This window comes from Sturnus vulgaris, chromosome 8 (assembly GCF_052056855.1).
Source record: "Sturnus vulgaris isolate bStuVul1 chromosome 8, bStuVul1.hap1, whole genome shotgun sequence".
Taxonomy (NCBI): Eukaryota; Metazoa; Chordata; class Aves; order Passeriformes; family Sturnidae; genus Sturnus; species Sturnus vulgaris.
This window is the reverse complement of record NC_142250.1, coordinates 21,436,050-21,457,175: the sequence shown is the minus strand read 5'-3', so window position 1 is coordinate 21,457,175 and position 21,126 is coordinate 21,436,050. Positions and strand designations below refer to the sequence as shown.

Below are 21,126 nucleotides of genomic sequence, written 5' to 3'. Positions count from 1 at the left end.
AATATCTAAGTAAACTTCCATTTTACTTTTTCCCTGAAAGCTTCTCTGAAAAGCTTTTCCCAAGCTTAAAAGGGCATTCTTATTTAGGTGGACTTCTCTGAGACTTTTAAGTAAGGTACTAACGGTAAATAATTACTCACAAGACAGAGTCTAAGCCTTCAGATGAGGCTTCTTCTAAACTACTGACATGGTGGAAAGTTCTTGTATTACATTCTTAAACTGTGGGTAATTGGATTGCTTAACAGACTGTCTGGTAATCTCATAACTAGCATTTAATCACATCTAATCTTTGCTACAGTACACATGAACCAGCTTTTGACCTTTGTCACCATCAATAATAAATGTGCTCAGGCTATACCTTTGTGTACATTCTGAATACTGTGGTTGTGCAGTTGAGACACTAGAGTGTATTAAATCCTATGTGTTGTCACCTTTGTCAGATGATGAACAGCCTGTGTACCTGGAAATAAAGCCAGAATACTAGAAGCTTTACACAAAAGCCATTATGGAGCTTCACTGGAGTAAGGATAGTTACGGAAATTGTGACCTGCTTTATTTCTCCCTGACTCACTAAAGTTGCAGGCCTTGTGTGTGAGAAACTTGGAGAGGTGTCAGTGCAAATTGTGCAAAATAAGACACCCTGAACATAGAGGAGATGAGTGAAAAGCTTGGTCTATTTAGAATCACCTATGATGAATTTAGAGTTCAGTGATGAATAGTACATTTTTCTAAGCAGATCTTAAATACTGTTCTCCACACGTCTGTGTTGCAGATATTTATGTATGTGCTGTTGAAGGTTGGCTGAACATTAGCTTTAGACAGTATAAAAGTGTTCTGGCTTAACAAGAGGGCATGGGACACTTTCTGCTGGCTTGGTCTCAGCATTTAGTGACTGCTAGAAAGGTGAAGAAAGTAGTCCCTGTTCAGCTGTTGGATCATGACTCAGACCTGGGTGCAGTTAAAGAGAATGCACAGTCCAGGGCTTTGACTGAGACATGTACATCAGACATATGAGGGATAACACAGACATAAAGACGTGGTTTTGTCCTCATGTTGTGCTTGGAACTTGGCAAGGATATTTTTGTAGTCATCTGCAAGTATATTTACAGTGTTCATTTCATGCAAAAGGCCTAAGGATGGTGGAGTGTTTGTTAGTGGAGTGTACTGAATGGCCTGAATGATCTACTGACTCCACACAGAGCATCTTCACACTGGTTAGTGATTCCATGGCCAGTGATAACACTAAAAGTTTATACATCAACTCAAGCAGTATAGAAGTGCCTCAGCATAGGAAGAGGTGGAAAAATAGACCTCCTACTCTACTTGGGCCCTGTAAGAGAAACAGTTTTGTCAGCTTGGGAAACAAAATTTTTATATAAATTATTTGTAGTGAATGTGCCATACCAAAAAAAAAACAAACCCCAAAGCGTCCCAAAACAAACAAAAACCCTTCAAATGAAACAGAAGTACCTTAATACCATAAAAAGTTACAAATGGCTTTACTTGATAAACCTTGATATCTGGACAGGTTTTTGGATATCTAATAAAATGGCTCTTGGTGGAAGATTTTCTGGTAATGAAAGCATTTATGATGTCTTTTCCCTTCATTGTCTCATAAAATACAAACTCATGCTACAGCATTGCCCATCAGGAGCTTGCCTTTCTTCCTGGCAGCCTATTTTCATAAACTTTATATGACCAAAATCATTAAAATCATCAATGAAGTAAAAAATTATGAAGGTTGGATGGACACTAGCCACACCTGTAACATGATTGCATAATTATTATTTTCTGAGTGGAAGAATGCAAATCAGTTTCTCATTCCTGAGTTATTAATTCTGAATGAAAGAATTTTAGGATATTTTCCTGATGGGTATTATTTTGAAAACTGATTCTATTAATTGTTAAATTAGCAATTTACTTCACTGGCAGTTTTCCATCATCAGCCATTGTCCAAAACTAATTAAAGCGACCTTTGATTATGGTTTTTACTGGCTGGAGAGGTTTTCAGTGAAGCTTCATTGGGGAGGTGGAGATTAAAAATTTGATAAAGCAAATGTGTTAGTTCTGTTTTTTAAAGTATTTTGTGTTTAGGCAAAAATTTTTAATCAAAACTGAAGAGGAATGTGTGTTCTTCATCCTGAAATTCTCAGCATCCCTGTGGACTCAGGTTCAAGCTGCTTACCAGGGATGCGAGGAGGAGAGTTTCATCTCGCTTATTTGTATCCAGATCCTACATTAGAATATGCAGATTAAGTAAACAGAAGGGGGCTGTAGGGTAGAATCGTAGAATCATTTACGGTTGGAAAAAACTTTAAGACGGAGTCCAAGCGCCCTCCTGCCCCAAACCCACCACACAAAGCCTGTGACAGAGCCGTGCCTACCACCTTTCCGTGCTGCTGCAGGACAGTGTTAATAGTTTGTTATCCCGGGAGCTTTGAGCCGAGCAGCGTTTCCCGGTGCCGTTATCCTGGCGCCGGCGGCGGCGCGGGTGGGCGCTGGGCGGCGCTGCCGCTCCACCGGACACCGCGGGGACACCGCGGGGAGACCGCGGCTGCTGGGAGGGACCGACAGGGACCGGGAGGGACCGGGAGGGACCTGGGAGGGACCAGGAGGGACCGGGCGGGGCGGCCCCGCACCGGGTCGGCTGGCAGGTGAGTCGGGCGCGAGCACCGCGTTGTGCCAGCATGGTAACAGCTTCCTTTAAAATGAGAGCGGGCGCTGCCGCTGCTCCCGGTGTCTGTCCTGGTGCTGGTCCTGAGCAAGTCTCCAGCCCTCTTCCTCAGCACGCTTTTCCCGGTAGAAGGCTGGGCATGTTCTGGGATCTTGCCTTATCGCTGGTACAACAATAATACTACCTTACAGAGGGGAAGAAGAGGAGGACGGAAAGGGTTTTTCCCTCTAATTAGTTTCAGTATGTTGATTCTAGTTTTCCCTCCCGCTAACTTTCTCTCATTTTCCTCCTACTCACTGTAGTATTATGCTGTTTATGTTATAGCCTGTACCTAACAGTGCAGCCTGGGGTAGGTGCTTGCATCTTGTTCTCATGTGGAATCTATTTAAGACCCTTCGTGGGGCCTCATTCCAAGCTATGTGCCCTTCAACCTAAACTCTGTAGCAGGAGTGAGTTTTTGAGAGAGCCATTTAGATTCTTGCAACACGTGGGAAAGTTTGGCAGCATTGTAAATTGACTGAAGAAAGCTGGGGTTGTGTAACTGAGTCAGGTACAGAAAGGGTTTGTGTGTACTTTGTCTTTTTATGTGTGTGTGTGTGTGTCATACCTGGTGCTGACAAGGAAACCGAAGTTAGCAGAGCGGAGATACGTGGTAAATGCTATTTGGTGGTTAAGCCAGACAGCTTGGACTGGGATTCTGGAGGATGATGATGATGAGGATGAGGTGTCCCGAGGCTGTTCCCCGGGGCAAGCTGAGCGGTGTCGGAGCCCCTCCCGCGGCACCGCGCCGGCTGCGGAGCGGTCTCGGGGCGGCGCCAGCCCCCCAGGTAAGCGCTGGCTGCTCGGGCGCCTTGCTCGGGCTTTATGTTGCAGGATATCCTAGAAATAGCAATGTAGAATACCGTTATTTTTCCTCAAGGGATTTAAGAATATTTTTCTATGGCCTAATCTGCTGGCAAAATGCCTATTCTTTAAAATTTAGCTTAGGGGCAGCAATGGCTCTACAACTTTTTGAGACTTCACTTATCTGTAGGGATTAGTAGGAGGAGTGTCTTTAAGGCAGCGGAGCAATTTATATCGATCTCCCTTTAGTGAGGTTTGGAATACATTATAGAATAAATTGATTCCCTGCATAATTCTAATAAAAGAGAGGATCAGCTATCCCATCTAAGAGACCTAATTTCTGATTGTGACTGTATAAATCAACAGAAATATTCAACATGATTATTCTTGGACTCAGGTGCTGATCGTGTTATAAATGCCTTATTGTGAAATAGAGGTTAGGATAAAATGCAGTCAGAAGATTGAAACTAAGCTCTTGGGTGTAGATCCTCATCTGTTAGATTAGGGTCTTGCACCAGGTATTAATTTACAACAGTTATTACTCTAAATAAATTAATTCAACAGAACAGTCTCTTAACAGCAAGGAATCTGAATTTCAAAATATATATGGAACAGGTAGAAACCTGTCTCCAACAAGGACCTACTGATTGCCTGAATAATAGCACAGATAATGTTACGGTTTAAGTAAAATTCTTGAAGTCTAGGGAGAGAACAGAATCTATTGAAAAGAAAACAGCTGAAACTGAAAGCAAACTTGTGTTACAAATTTATGCATATTCAGAAAAGGTCACTGCTAATTAATCATTCTTAATTATTCAGAAGCAAGGAAATACATTCTCACATTTGTCCCATCAGATTTATTTTCTGATTAGCCAAAAAGTAAGATCATCTGAACAAGCTAATAAAGTCATCCAGGAAGTTGACCTCATTTCCAATATTAGAATAAATGCTTTACTGACAAAAGAGGTGAGTTCATAGGAAGCTTATGGCAAGCTTTGTTTCCCTAAATGTTCAAAGCTTTGTTTTTCTTTTTCTAAAAGCACAAAAGAAGTGATATCTTAGTGGTTAAATCAAAACTTCCATCGCTTACCTCTAAATGCTTTTAGCAAATTAGGAATATTGGAGTCAAGCCTGCTGGCTTCTGCCTGTGGTCAGAGGAAGATCCTTTAAAGGACATAGGTCTAACTGGTGTATCTTTTAAGTGCATATGTTAGTTTGATATGTGAGCAAAGAAGGATTTTCATTTCAACTTGCTAATAGAGCTGTTGAGATATGGAGTGAATATTGTAATAATGTGATAATACTGGTCACAAAGCATCTGTCTGGAAGCATAATGAGATTTTACCCTGCATTCTGCTCTGCAACTGGGGGATCTTATGTTCTTCAAAAGTGGTTGGCTCAATTTTGCATCTAGTCAGGTCAGGTGAATTTTTCCATGTCAGGTAGATACAGGTATATAAAGGAGAACATGACCTCAAATGTCACATTAGATGGAGATAAGTCACAGCCACCACATCCAGACTAGAAGGTCTCCTTAAGCTTTTAACTAAGGCTATTTGATAACCAAGGGATCATTAAGAAAATATGCATTTGCATATAGCCATTACTCACCAGATCTCCACAGGTTAGACCTGTTTAGCTAGCAGTTGCATTAAAAAAAAAAAAAAAGGGAAAAAAAAGTTAATTTTTATTGCCTTATCTATAAAGACAGAAGGATAAAAAAGGATGATACGATTCAAAATTTATAAGAAATACCAACTTTTAAAGTGTCTGCATTAAGTAGAGTGGAAGATGTTCCAATTCTTTCTCTGAATTCCAGCATTAGGGTTCTGCACTTCTGCTTGTTTTTCCTGCTGTGCAAGTCTCCTGTAGAGCTCTGCTAATAACCTTGTCAGTTAATTCTGTACTTAGATCGTAATGTATTATATGACCTTCTATATGACAGGAAAGGGAGCTTCCCCCTTAATGATACACGTTGCCATGCAAGAATTTCTGGGGGTGGAGCCACTGCTTGAGCAGGCTACATAAAAGCATGCAGGATTTCCAGCTGCCTTAGACTGCAATCAGCATGAACTGCAGCCTGCCACACCGAGTGCTGCTCAGCTCTCCGATGGAGGGACAGCAGGACAGGTTGTGCCTGCAGTCTCTTTGGGACTTTGTCACTGCAAAGGAGCCACTGATCAAGTCACCGTTTTTTCCAGTGCTGTTTTCTTTCACAGCATACATGGCTTTCTGTCTTCCATATATTGTGCTGGACTTTTTAAGCATCAGACTACCAGACTTGAGAAAATACAAAATCCAGCCACAGAGCTATCCAAGTCTTCGGATGATGGTGCCTTGCATTATTCAAAGTGTGTATCACCATGTCGTTTTGATCTTCCCGGTGACATTTCTACACTGGTACTGGAGACCCATGAATCTACCAGTGACAGCTCCAGAGCTGCCCGAAGTCCTGCTGCAAGTAGCAGTTTGTCTGCTGCTATTTGATTTTGAGTACTTTCTGTGGCATTTGCTTCATCACAAGGTGCCTTGGCTCTACAAGACCTTCCACAAGGTGCATCACAAGCACGTGTCGACGTTTGCCCTTACTACACAGTATTCCAGTGTATGGGAGCTGCTCTCACTGGGATTTTTTGCTGCTATAAACCCACTGCTCCTCGGATGCCATCCTTTGACAGAAATGATTTTCTTCCTTGTAAACATTGGTTTGTCAGTGGAGGACCATTCTGGATATGACCTGCCATGGTCAACTCACCGACTTGTGCCTTTTGGATTGTATGGAGGAGCACCACACCATGATCTCCACCATCTGAAATTCAAATCCAACTATGCTCCTTACTTCACACACTGGGACAAACTCTTTGGGACATTCACAGAGTCACGTTCTAATTAAGAATATTTACCTGTGGATGAACTCTTATAGACTTAACTGGGACATTTTTTTTAAAGACATACAGAAGATTGTATATTTGAAGCTGCCTATAAAAGTAATAGCTATTTATAACAAATGCTCTTAATATATGTGTATTTGTGTGTGTACTTGGATCTGCCTGTGTTAAGGGACTGCAGATGGGAAAGTGAATATGTGTTGCTTATATTTGAGTCAAAGGTTTAAGGGAAGCATTAAGAGACATTCTCTCTCCTTTCCTTCTTTCCAGCTTTCATAAAGCATGTATCATGTTATTGTATGATGTTTTATACATACACCAGAACATTATCTTACTCTTGTAGGATGATTTATGATGTAAACAGAAAAGGTACACATCATGGATTTTGTGGAGTTTAATCTGCCAGGGAAAAATATTGCACAATGATTTTGCAAAATATTGCTACCAAGTCTGGGTGGTTGGCTAACTGTTAAATGATTTTGATATTTATATTTTTTACCTTGATGTACTATCTCTTTTTAATAGAGAATAAATATGTTCATTCTTTTAAAATCATATTGTGTTCCATTTTATTAATTCCTCTAATTAATATTAGGAATTCCTCCTAATATTAGGAACAGATATGGTTCCCTGTGTATAGGTGTCATTTATTTGAATTATAAAATAATATAATTGTTTAGGTTGGAAAAGACCTCTAAGATAGAGTCCAACCATTACCCTAACACTGCCAAGTCCACCACTAAACCCTGCTCTGTGTGCCACATTCACACATCTTTTAAATACCTCCAGAGAGGCTGAGTCAGCCACTTCCCTGGGCAGCCTGTTCCTGTGCTTGACAACCCTCAGTGAAGAACTTTTTCTTCATACCCAATCTAAACCTCCTCAGCCACAACTTGAGGCCATTTCCTCTTGTCTTTTCCCTTGTTACCTGGGAAAAGAGACTGACATCCCTTTTAATTTCAGAGTTGCAGACCCTTATTATTTAAATATTGTAATATTATTTCAAAAGTGAGTAATTTATTTTTTCTCCAGAGTCATATGTTTTTTTAAAATAGTTTTCAATTTTGTAGAAATAGAGTATTGAAGAATGCAGTTTTAAAAGTCATAGTGAACTTTTATTATTATATTTTTGAGAAGCTTGAATAATTTTTACTAAGCAGCCCCTTAAATTGGAGCATTGGTCCTTCACAATCATATCAATTAATTGTTACTTACATGCAAAATCCTGTCAAGGAATAAAAACAGGGTTTCTAAAAATAGATGGTTCTTTCAAGCAGATTTCAGGGGAATAGAATCAAACCTTTCAGCATCCTAAGACATAGAACAAAATGGCTATGCATTGCTAGAAGAACAGTTACATATAGAAGATCAAAATGTGTCTCACAGAAGTCACACTGGAAAAACTAGGGATGAAGAGATAAGCAAGTAATTGGTGTCTCATTCAGCAGATCCTCACGGATGCCTAATGTTCACTACAAAACATTTTAATGCTTGTAATCACCTATCGTGTATTACTAATAAACTTCCCAGGATAATGATGAGGCATTAAACAGAGAAAGTGAAAATAATGTAGAAAGTGTGGAAAGAACATTTAAACATCATCATCCAAAAATGTCTTTGTCCTTATGTTATGTCTAGAGGGTTGTGTGACCTTACAGAGGCTGTTTGTCCAGTAGAAGAGAGACCCCTTAGTATTTCCAGCCATTTGAATTTATAAAAGGAACAGCACTTTGAGACACTGCATCTTTTTGATAACAGGAAATAATTTTCATAAACATCTTCATAAACAACATGAAATTCTGCAGTCTTAGTACTTAAATACTCTCTCTGCTCTCTGGATATCACAGAAGAGCAACCCTTCTTTTCCTTGTTAAGAACATGATCCATACTGAGAGCAAAAACTGAGGCTTAAAATAATACTGGAATCTGCAATTCATCTATTAAGCTGTGAGAAACAATCCCCAGTCTTTCTGATTCTGATTGTAATCTTAGGTATTTTGGTGTGTCCTAGAAAGAGAGGACAGTATTCTTTGTTTTCTGGTGAATACAGGAGGTAAAAAACATGTTCTGATTTCTTTGAGCTGTTTAGCCATTTTTGAGGTGCCCCAAAGTTATCCTTTCTGTTCTGCAAATCCCACTTAATTCAGCTTGGCAAATTCTGAGCCTCTGGCAAGGATAATCTGTGGTTTCAATGACATACCTTACACTATATTTTGTAACTGTACACTGTAACAGCCTGTTTCGTGTATTATTGGCTCTCTGAGTAAGCAAGGGTAAGGCTAACTGGTACTTGCATATGTTGCTGTAGGAAGCCTGTGAGCAAAACCCACAAGAAAGGTTGTAACTAAACTCATGGGGATTATTCTGCTTTTTGTATGAAGCTTAAGAGTTGATATAATACTTCGCTAGTGGAGAGAGTTCTAGTCAGCTGCAGGCAAAACTATGCTTGCAGTTGTCAAGTCAAGAGAGATGATTGTCTGATTTGGCATTGACAGTGTAGCCTGACAGCTCCTGAGGATGATCAAACTGGCCACGGAAGGAGGCAATGTGCTGCACAATGATCCTGCCTACTGCTCACCTCCTCAACATTTGCATCACTTCAGACACACACCAAGAATGTGTTTCCTCAAATATGGAATTTCCCCCAGGTTATATCTGTACCTAATCTGTTGCCAATCAGACCTGGAACCTCAGTTTGAAAGTGTATTATTGCAAGAACTTGGAATTCTCAAAAAAAAAAAAAAAAAAAAAAAAAAGGTTGTTAAATGAATATTTGACTAATACATGTCTGGAATGGCTTTTTTGAATCCCATACTAGAAATAAGTATGTATATGTAATATATGTAATTTCATCCTCATGACATAATCCTAGCTTACATTTTCCCTATTTCTCCAATGCTTTTGAAGGCAACTTAGTTTCTTAGGTTCTAAACTCTGGGGGATTGAATCCATTTGTTTGTTGTGTGTACTTTGAAGTGCTTTCTGTAGCAGTTTGCTTTAGTCTAAGTTTAGTTGTGCATGTGAGAAAAATTCATGAGCAGAAGACTCATAACTTCAGGCCTTTGCAATTCAATGAAAACATACTGGAGATATAGCAAATAAGGGTTGTTTTTTTTCCTGTTTTCATTGAAAGCTCAGCATATACTGTGCCACTGAGAATGAGAGGACAGTAAGTTCTGTGTATTGATAGTGGTGAGATTTTAAAACAGGATTTTATAAATGTTACTCCCTATATTTGCATTTCCCCATAGTCTTTACCACAAATCTTTACCAGACAAAAGGAAAGGCATGACACTCGCTTGTAAGGATTTATGTAAGAAAACCAAACCCAACTTTCTCCCTTCTGTTCCAAAATTCTCCTAGCTTCCTTCCTCTTTATAACGTGGCGTGATGTTCCACACAGACTTCCCATCTAATCCGCTGAAAGCTAAAGTGTGGTCATTTGTGAATAGAGGATGTTTGCAGAGACCTTTGAAGCTATACAAGGAATTTTTTTGGTGCTGCTATTGTCCACTTTATATCTTCCAAATTTAATAAAGCTCAAAGAAACAAGATTTTATGCATTTCTCTGTCTTAATTCTTAGGCACACATTAAATATTGAACTCTTTGTCTGCTCTTGTGAATTGTAGGAGTTCCCAGATTCTCACTGGCAATTTAGTCCTATACGTCTCTTGAAAATTAGTCTCAGTCTTTCAAATGATACCCAGTTTAGCAATTTTGAGGTAAGAGTATAACACTGCAAAGGGACAGGTTTCTATTTAGTGGGTGTGTTTTCAGTGCTGCTGTAGAGTGAGCTCCTCATATGCTTTGGAGTGAGCAGATGATGCTTGGAGCCATGCTGAGTCAATACTCAGTGCTGGAAAAGGCTTGGTCTTCCCTCATGTTGATCAAGTGCAAGCACTTTACAGGGGAAAGCCTACACAGTTCTGGTCTATAATTATGATTTCTTATGATTTTTAAGATTTATTATTATGAAAAATAATCTGTATCAATAATGGACTTAGTGACTTGGTTAATCTAGTGTGTTACCTGGATTAAATTAAAAATGTGGTCACTGCACTAAAAAGAGAGAGAAAGGACAGCAACACACATGGACCTCTTTAGGGAAAAAAGGCCAACTTTATTGTACAGACAGCTCGTATTTAAAGCGTGTTACGTGCAGCTAGGACAGGGCAGTAGCTCATTGGACAATTGGGAAAAACATCCATGGGACAGCACCTCAGGATGTATCCCACGGGAAAGACACCAGGTGTTAATTTTTATTATGAATTCCACTCTGTTTTTCACCAAGTTATCACTCTGGGAGACTTCCTCCCTAACTGAAGCTGTAGTCAGCTTGTCAGCCTGGGAATGGAGCTGAGAGACAGGAGAAATGCAGGCCTGAAAAAGAATTTCCAAGCTATAATTCCCTAGCTCTCTAAATGTGTGTCCACATAAAAATTATCATCTCTTTGGGTGGTGCTATCTCTAAATTAGTTTTGAAGCAATTTGTGATGACAGAACATTTAATTGTCATCTGTTGTCTCTCAATATCATTGGAAGGAATGAATCACTCTGATGTGGCTTTATCTCAGCAGTCACTTCAGTTTCACTTATTCTTGCTTTCCTGCACAGGTATTAAGCTTCCATTTTTACCTGCCCAAATCCATGAAACTCTTTTTGAAGTGATGGATCTGTATCTGGAAAAATCATCCGTCTTGGACTCTCTGAACCCTCACTAGAATTATTCAGAGATTTCCTCGGGGGAGAGGCAGACTGGAGTGTGAACCAGCTATCACATTTTCATGTAAACCACGTCAAAGCCCTGGCTTTGCATGCCCAAATGTTGACGCTGGTCCTGCATTGCTCAATCCAATCCAACCTGAAAGGTCTTTGCAGCACAGTCTGGAGCTGTGTTTGCAGCATGGTTTTCTTGTAAAAGCAACTGCTAAACAATTGTTTTCCAAAACTTAAATGTGTTTCCAATTTAGGAAAATTTGAAGTTGTTTACTGAAAAAAGTCCCATACTCTCTCCCAAACTAACCAGCATAAGCATTCCAGGCCTTAAAGAGAACAGAACCAATGCAGAAGGCCCTTTAGCTGAGGAAAACAATGCTGAGTTTTTAATCCTTCTTTTCAAACTGTTTTCTTCTCAAAGAGATTTTAAAAGCTTACTAATCACCTTGTCTCCCAATCTGGAATGATTGCTGTGATCAAGTCTATAGGTGCACAGAGGGGAAGAAGAGAAAGGAGGATGGGAAAGCACTTTTATTTCTGTCCCTTGGGGCACTGTGCAGATCTGTCAGGTACAGATGGGGTGTTGCACTGATATATCCTTCCCACCAGAGCACAGATGGTTTCAGCCCTCAGGTTCTTACTGCTGGAATGGTTCAGACTCCACATCCACACACAGTCTTTCCTTATTGTTTTCTCCTTCTTTCTTTCACAGCAGAAAAACACAGTGACCTGCAAGAGGGAACTCCACCTTTGGTCAGCATAAATGCAAATATATTTTTGTATCACCAACATAAGACTAAGTTAAAAAGATCTACAGGCATGGGCTGGAGAGCCTCTTCTACGCTCAGATTTGAGACGGCAGGTTTTACTTGTGGAAAATAAAGCCAACAATCCAAAAGGGATGGTTAGTAGGCTAGGCAGGCAGAAACATGACTACTTTGATTTTAGTCTATTGAGAGAGACTTCAGCAAACAATTCAGGGGATTAGGTAGTCCAAAAATCTAGGATTATCTACAGAAAAACTTTTTAAGGTGAGCAAGATGCATATTCTTTATCAAAAGAATATGAAAAAGCACTGCTAGAAATTTTGTTGGTGTCTGTTTACACACCTTTTCAGCCATTCACAGCAGCTGTGAAAAATTACACCCTTAAGAAGCAACACACATGGGTAATTTCACAGCCCCTTTAAGGGATTGCTTTACAAAACTTCCGGAACTGGTCTAAATAGCTGAGGCAGTGGAATTTGTCAAGCTCTCTAGACAAATGAACTTGGGAAATGGAATCATTTAAAACTGCACAAGCAGCTCCCCTGACAGTTGCAACTTACAAAACCTATAAGATCAGAAGTGTCCTTCTCAGTTGAGCTTACAGAAAACGCAAATGCCCACCAGCTGCCTTCCTCTCTGTTTTTATCCTAGCAATGTCCACTGATGTCCTTTCCTAGAAATGCCACAATACTTCTGAGGGGCTGCTGACAACCTCCCCTTGTCCTCTAAGGAAAGGGGCGGAGTCTTGCCAGCTGCTTTGCCAGGTTTGCCATGTTTTATTCCTTGGGCAGTCAGATGATCACTCCCAGGCTCCTGCATCACTTGAGAATCTGTAATACATTGCATGCACAGTCCTGCTGCAAATGGAGGCTTATCCCTCACAACCCGTTCTGAAAACTATCTGAGAGGCCAAGCTCTTGGTCTGACATTTTTCCTCTTCTATTCAGCTCCAGGCAGGGGCTTCCATTTCACGTGTTTACTCTCAAAGCCTTTCCCCCTGGGGGCGGGAGAGCCTCTGTTACCTCCCCACCAGCCACTTGAGAACCAATTTGAACCCAGCTCAGCTCAGAGGAGTAGGAGGGGAGATTTTTCTGCAGTCTGGTCTAGGGAGGTCTTGTTTGGCTCCCTGTGCTCACTGAATGACCTGAACACATTCTGGACTTTGCTGCTGCAGTGGTGGAGAGGCTCCAGCCCTCCTGGCTGGGTGTGAGCCAAGGGCCAGGTGCAATGATGGGGAAGCTGGGCAGACATGGGTGGTGTGAGAGGAGGGCTGGGTCAGCAGGGCCATGCTGACGTGGAGCTGTAGCCCATGTGTAGGATGCAGCCTTTGAGGGTGTCAGATTTTCTTGTCAGCAACAATTCTGGTGTGATCAAGCGTAACCTGAAGTTAAAGCCTCAAAAAAGTTAATAATGGCTTATTAGCTTTGGTACTATTGTGGTGAGGAAAGAAAAAGATTGTGTAATTACTTTTTCTGTGGGTTTGAGTGTTTCCAGTGTCCTTTCTCTGTTCCCATAGCCATGGCTCGTCACTGATTCAGCTTTTCTGATATTACTTGTGACTCACCTGTGGAAAATTGCTTTGCCAGTCTATAACATCTCCACTTTGTATGATGTAGTTGACCTATTTCCTAGACCAAAAAGCTAAAGCAAAATCACTAGCTTGGACCTTGGAACTGGCTAGTCTATGTAGCAACACTCTTTTGGAAGTACCATGACTGAGAATTTACTATTTTATTTGCTTTCTTGCAAATCCTGATGATATGCTCCTAACTCACCCCTGCTTCCACCCTGTTAAACCTGGGCTCTGTGCCTACTGCTCTGCATCCTTGTCTTTCTGGAGATTAATTGCATAGTTTAGCCAATATGTTGTATGCTCTTTATTCTTTCTCTTTCTGTGACTCAGATTTGTATCTTGAGTAATTGAACCATTTTTCAGAAGAAGGAATTTCATTTCCCTCTGCACTTGGCACAGCTTGCAGAAGAACACTGTTAAACTCTGAAAGCTATGGACAGATAACAAAAGAGCAGAGCATGTAAAATGTGGAAAGGCACATGCACTCAGCCATAGCAGCACAACAAGCTGATTCTCTGTTTTATTTCCTTTGTCTATTGAACTTCAGCTTACTGCTTCACTGCTTTTCTTTTAGACCTCTTAATCATAGGGTAGTGGGATAAATTAGTGCTTATGTACTAGCATCAGTCCTGTTTCTAGAAGAGAGCCATCCTGCTAGATTCTAAAATTTGAAATTAGCACTCATTCAGTTAGTATTATTTATTTATAGTATTACGTTGAAACCCTGACAAAAATCTAGGTGCCAGGAGCTATATATAAATAGAGGAAAAATCCTGTCTCCTAAGTGGCTAAAGCCATAGTGTGGGCTTCTGCATCTGGTAGCTGAAGTGAAGGTTTAAACCAAGACTGAAGAAATCTATAATGCGTATTTTGTGGACGCTGTATTTACTTCTTTGTGAGAAGAATTTAATCAAAACTTTCTCATTACAGACATCTAAGTTTGACTTGGCAGTAACTGGTCCTTTCAGATAACAGACACATACCAGTTTTTCAGGTATGTACAAAACAGTAATACTCAATCAAAACAAGTAATGGCGCTTTTAGGTTTTTTAAAAAAATTATTTCCTACTGCTGTTATTACAAGTCTTAATTATTTAATGTAGGTGTAGCACCTACTAAGCTCTTAACTGGCTGTGGCAAGGAGTGGGATTTAGAAGTTTGTTTTGCTTCTGGCAACGTACATGAAGTCCACTGCTGTAAGAGATTTCTAATAATTATGCTGTTACAGCTGTGTACTTAAGGTACTTCTGCCTTTTAAGGTAAAAATTCCAGACAGCAGCATAAGAAAAACAGCTGAATTCAAGTTTGGACTTAAGTCACACAGAGGTAGCTGGTGTCTGTCCAGCTACTTTTGACAGTGGCTCTCAGGGTACAACTGCATTTTCATTCTGCTTAGTGGGAATTCCGGGATGAGATTATTAGAAATGAATGTGTGGAACTTCTGGTGATTGCCCAGCTCATGATAGTACACATATATCTCCATTTTATTTCTCTATGCAAGCATATACCTATAAATATTATACATATATATATATATATATGTGAATTACCATTACTTTTTTCCTTTGCTATTTATATGTATATATAAAACTATGGCATATAAAGTGTGATGTGATGTGGAGCAAGAAAGCTGGCGATGACATCAAACCAGAGTCATGGCTGGTACTTAGAGACAAACCTCTGCAGAAAGGACCATGAGGGAGCAGTGGTGGGGAGATATGGGCAGGCATGCTCAGTCTCAGGAGAAACCTCAGGGCTCTCCCCCCAGGTAAAGACTGCTGCCAGAGAACAAGACAGCTGAAACTTGTGTGGTAGTGACAGTGTCGTTTTCCACGCAGTTTCAGAAGGAAACAAGTTACGCAATGCAGCTTATGTCAGAGCCCTCCAGTAATTTGTGGGTTTGTTACACAACTCGGCACACTTGGACGGAGCAGGAGAGGTCCCAAGATATTGAGTGCTCTCATATTTTGTGGAAATCACTAGGTGGGCAGAGGCAGAGGTATTTGTGCCACTTTAACCACCTGTTTAGGGGAGGAAGTGACCCTGGCTCACTCTGTGTGACAGCAGTGTGCCAGCCCTGCACTAACATTAACTCAGCCTGTACTCTCTGCTCCTCAGCTTAAGGCCAAGAAAGATACAGGAGAGATGCTCTGGGGGGTCTGTGTGTGGGGTGAGCTCTGGGGACATGGCAGGGGAATGAGGATTTTGTGGGACAGTATAGTAAGCCTGGCGGTAGCTGGAGATACTGCTGCATCGAGGAGGACCTGGAAGAGGTTCTGTGGTTTTTGTGGTTGTAGTGTTTAACTCACAAAGTCAATAATGCACAGGAAAGAAGGATTTGCAGCTCACAAGCAGTTTCTTTGATTTGTACCATGCCCTTTATTTTTCACTGAAAAGAGTGATAAAATCAAGAGCCACTTCATGATCCCAAGTGAGCATTCTGCAGAAGAAAACTCATGATGAGGTCACCAGTGTCACACACCACAGGAAGGTGAACTCCAGGGCCACGACTCCTGCTTGTGAAAAGGAAGAGCAGCTCTTGGTCAGTGCTGTGGGGGAGGCAGTGGTGGCAGACTGATCACGGAAAATTGAGTGGTAGGAAGCATGGGATGAATCCTAGGAGGTAGCTGGCTTCAGAGCCCACATTACTTTACTACTGCTAATTGCAGACAATGAAGCTTTCCCACAGAATGTCAGCAGACCTAAGTGAAGGCACAGAAATCATGTAATTTAATTGCATGGATGTATAACTTTCTGTGTTTTTAATAATCCCTTACCAAAAAACTGTTTCTGATATCATTATTTTATATCTTTCTCCTAGTGCAATCAATTATTTTTTAATTTTACTGGTTTAGATGAGTTTAAGACACAAGATTGCATGATAATAATTTAAGCAAATATAAATTTTCAGAGTAGATGCAAATAATCTTTTGCATGAAGAAAGGTATTCCACATTAACTGGCTATGAAGTCAATGTGAAGAAATTACAAATAATATTTTATTTGTCTTTGAAAATTACTAGCCCTCACCTCAGTCCCAGTTCTGCATCCCCACCTGCAGAAAGCCTCCTTGCACAGGGTAGTTCCAGTGCTTTCCCCATACTCTTTCCCCTTCTCTTGCTTCTACATCTTAGTACTATCTCAGAGGGGGAACAAATTCTGTAGCATATCTGGAAATGAAAACTTCAGCTGTTTTTCTTTCTTCTTCTTCTTTTTTTTTTTTTTTTTTTTTTATTACAGTTTCTCTTTGGCGTTTTGGTATCATCTTGTCCAAGTGACAGCTGGCTATGATTCTAGAAGTCTCTTTTGGAGGTTGGTTGGAACAAGCTGTGCTGGCTTTGTTTGAGCAATACTCTGAAAGCATTCTGCACTGCCTGCAGGTATTGCATTGATCTGAGTCATGTCATCCTGGCTGATAGGAGTGGTTTTGCACCTGGAGTAGAAGGTTTTGTGTTTTCCCCCTACTCATTTTGAGTAGGCCCTAATCCTTTCCGCCAGGTAGAAGTTTGGTTTTGGCTTGCAGCAGGTCAGGATGAAGTTTAAGCCTCCGCTCTAAGAAAAAGGAAGTGCTGATGAAGACTTCAGCAATGCTTCCCATGAGCCAAAATTAACAACTGAATCTAGAAGGGTGGGGGGGGAAAAAAAGCTTACTCAAAAATACAAGGATCTGAAATGTTTAGTGGGGTTTTCCTCAGCTTTGTAATGCAGAAGGGGAATAACAGTCTTTAAGGACAGAGAGAACAGAAATTTTTCATGTGGCAAGGTGGGAGTTTCCTGTTCACGTGAAATATTGGGTTAGACCTCAAGCAGCATTAACAAGGTAATAGAACAAAATCTGTGGCAATAACTACTGTAGAAACTGGCTGAGGTTAACAATCTCTGCCTTTGCAGCAAGGAGAATCACTCTCTGTTAAATATTGATATTTTTGTACTTATAGTTCCCTTTCTCTTGGATGTTTTTCCTCCCCAGCCTTCTTTTTTTTCCTGATGCCATGCCACTCTGCAATGCTAATTTTACTTCCAAAAGCTTTCTGGTTCTTGGTCAACTTTAGTCTCAGGCCTCCTTTTGAGGAAATGAAAATTGAGAGGAGTCAGAAATGGTGCTAGTTCACAACTCTTCTAATCACACACCGAGGAAAAAAGACAATGTCTGTCAAAGCCTTTCATCTCTCATGATTTTGCAAATCATATTGTTAGCCACTGTCAGCCTTTTACTTAAAAAAATGTCTCACTCATTAATTTATACTTTTAAAAATTTTTGGAACCTTTTTCTTCCCCCTAGAAATAGGGGTAATTGAAATGTTTTCTTGGATATAGGCACAACTGTAGCCAGTTCCAAACTTTATTGTGCCTGTTAGGTGACCAGGCTTCATTTGATTGAAAATGTTAATTACTGGTTCTCCAGGAATCAATGAGCAACACAGATGCTTAATCTTAGCCATAGATCTGTGCAGAACATGTTCATCTGGTATGGCCTTCATCTGTTTTACTTTATAGGATGCAGGCTGGCCAAGGTGGAAAAGAAAGGATTCAGCTTTGAGGAGGGTTGAGCAATGCTAACAAGGCGATGGCCCAGAATTGTAATAAAGAATGTGTGACTTGTGTAGGAAAACTAAGGGGTGCAGACAAAGGATTGAGAAGAAAGGAACTCACAAGTGTTTCACCTGGTGATGGACCTGCTTTCTGACTAGACAGTGAAGCTGCAAATTTATCACAAAATGCATCCACTGTGACCTCTTTCTCTAAGGGTTGCAGAAATCGAGAACCATTCTCCTTGTTCCTTTCCTGGTCAGGTGAGCTGAGGACTAAGCAATTAAAACTGCTCAATACTGGGATGTATCAGCTTAGTGACATGCAAATAATCTGCAAGGAATTAGATAAACTACATTTGTCTAATATAAGAATTTAAATTAAATTACATTTATCTAAAGCTCATTCTGAAGTGAAAACAGAAAGTGAAAATGGAGACTTATTGTGATTTCATTAGGATGTAAAGCTCTGGCATTTTGTTTCAAAAGTACTTAAAACGACTTTTTGTGTTTGCTTTGATTTTTCTTTTCCCCATCTCTATTGACGTTATTAATCTTATTCCATCCTGTGAAGTTTTCTTTATCATCTCCATATTGCTCCCAGTGATGAGTTCCATAGACTCTTACTATTTTAAATTTTTATATTAAGCCAAAATTCAAAGTTTTATTTGAAAACAAAATTAAAAGCATTTGATTTTGAAAAGTGGAAATGAATCATATGTAATTATTGCCTTAAAAATTTAATCTTTCACTCAAGCAGGAATAATAGAAATTTCTAAATAGTTTTTAATAATCCAATATGCATCTTTTCAACAAAAAATAGTTTTATTCTGAAGAAAATTCCCTAGCTTCTATGTGATCGTTTAATGCATGACATCATCTCTGGAGGATATGTTCTTGTATTTCAACTGAAAAAAAGGCATTTTCCTTTCTTTCTTTACATTTGTTTACTCTGACTTACCTTTTAGTATTGTATAATAACTAGGAATGCACACAGAACCTCTGTATTTTGCATACTTCATCTAAACCTTATAAGCTCTTCCTAGTTGCACTACTCACAGTGTTTATTATGGTTCATTGGATATTTTAATCCTTTAATTTATTTAAATGGATGATTTATGTCAGGAGGCAATGAAGAATGCAGTGGACTTGGAAGGTGCTGTGCAAAATCTGTACACTGAATTTACACAAAGCAGATGCTGGAAATAATGGCATTTCTGCTACTGGGCGCTCATTCTACTTGAGACATATTTTGACTTTGTGGATTATCTGGAAGCAAAGCCTGTAAATGCAGCTTCTGTTTTCCAACAGTGTGAGCAAAACCCTGCATCTCAACTCCTGAAAGCAGTTGGTAGTTCTGCAGCTTGCAGCTGAATCATCCCTGTGTGTTTATTTTACAGACTCTGAGGTTTTTTCACCCTAATTGCTGTGGACTATTTCATACTCCAGAGTTATTTTGCCGTATACAAAGCAATTTAATTCCTGCTTGCTTAAATGGCTTAAATCCTGTTTTGATTGCATGTCTTCTAACTTGACGGGAGTCATAACCATAGGTGCTAGATCCTATAGAAAATATCACATGTAATTCAGAATTGGGCTAATTATTAGTTCTTTACTGAAGAGGTCACTGAAGCTTGTATGAGTTTGGTCTACAAAGCTCTTTTGTTGAATTCTGTTCTTTGCTGAAGGCTAGTGTAATCCCTAATTGTGTATCCCACAAACAAGAATGAGACTGAGCAAAGAATCCCTCAGTAACATGCTGGGCAGGGCATTAAAGAGATGTAGGGCTTCAGCCTGCTGGAAATGGGCTGAAGTGGAGGGTGGCCTGTATTTCAAAGGACTTAAAAGTCACATAGAGTTCAGCAGCCTGGGACACTGCTTTCTGCAAAAAGCACAGTCAGAAACAGAGCTGGGATTCCTAACGGTGGTCTGCAAGTTTAAAAGATGTTTTGAATGTGAGACTGAAGGAAGACAGTGTGTTCTGGCATAATTGTCTTTTATTTTCTTTATAAACAAAAATACTCTAGCCCAAAAATAAAAGAAAATGGAAAAAAAAAGGAAGAAGAAGAAAAGCAAGCTTCTGTGAAGGCAGTTTGAGTAGCTTTAGATATTACTGTTTTCCTTAAAGAGTACAAAGACAAAATCCTGGTGGATTTTTTTTTTTTTTTTTTTTTGTTGGGAAACCAGCTGAACCATGGGGAATGTGGAGCTGAAGGAAATCATGAACAGGGAGTAGAACTGAGCACAGTGCAGAGAAGAGGCTGGAATAGCAAGGCTGTGATTTATGAGGGAGGAAGATGATTTAAGGTGAGCCGCTGAATCCCCAGAGAGGCTGGGCAGGAGGCTTGTAGCAGTCGATTAGAATCACTTACTGCTAAATTGCCTAAGACAAACTTGTCTTTATGACATGGATGCCCACAAGGAGGAAAATGAAAGTATAGTGCAACAGTGAGTAGTTTTTGAGTGCCTACAGAAACATTTTCTCACTTAGGGGTTAGAGATGCATTCCCTATCAACTCAGCTTAGTTAGAAACATTCCTCTTGTATATTAAAAACTTCAAGTAGGATACTAAAGTTGTTAAATAAAATAGATCAGCACCATCATCTTATTTGTACTCTCCCCTAAAAACTCCAAGTTCCTTGCCACCATAAAACTGAAATTTTGATAATTTTCTATCTTCATATTATAAGAAATACGGCTTTTTATTGCTCCACCCTAATGTATTGTTCCATAGGTCATTGTAGAACAACAGTAGATATCTGATTGGACCTGACACGAGGCCCAGGTGTGCCAGTATCTTCTCAAAAGAAGCAATAGAAGGTTTAGAAAAGAATAGAATCCTGTAAGGTTTCCACTGTGCGCTGTTTTTGACATGAATTTAGAAATAATGACAAGGAAAAACAACATACTTACTGATAGTAAGTATGAGATGATTCATTTCCCAAACATCGGTAGACACTGGCTAACAAACCTAGCAGCAGGACCAGGAAATAAACTGACTTTGTTGGGTCAACTGGCTCACAACATTCCTGCTGATATTCAAACAGTGATACGAAATATAAATAGACTCTTCTGTGGAAAAAGGAAAAACTCCACTGTTCCCACTCCCTACTCAGATTCTTTCCATCCTCACTC

The 21,126-nt window shown here is 39.9% G+C and overlaps 1 protein-coding gene across 1 annotated transcript; it reads left to right on the top strand.

Annotated features, from left to right (window-relative positions):
- Positions 1 to 17: 17 nt before the first annotated feature.
- Positions 18 to 6,960, top strand: CH25H (cholesterol 25-hydroxylase). Its single transcript, XM_014875295.2, has one exon. The coding sequence runs from the start codon at positions 5,586 to 5,588 to the stop codon at positions 6,408 to 6,410; it is 825 nt and encodes a 274-aa protein (XP_014730781.2). The 5' UTR covers positions 18 to 5,585; the 3' UTR covers positions 6,411 to 6,960.
- The last annotated feature ends 14,166 nt before the right edge of the window (positions 6,961 to 21,126 follow it).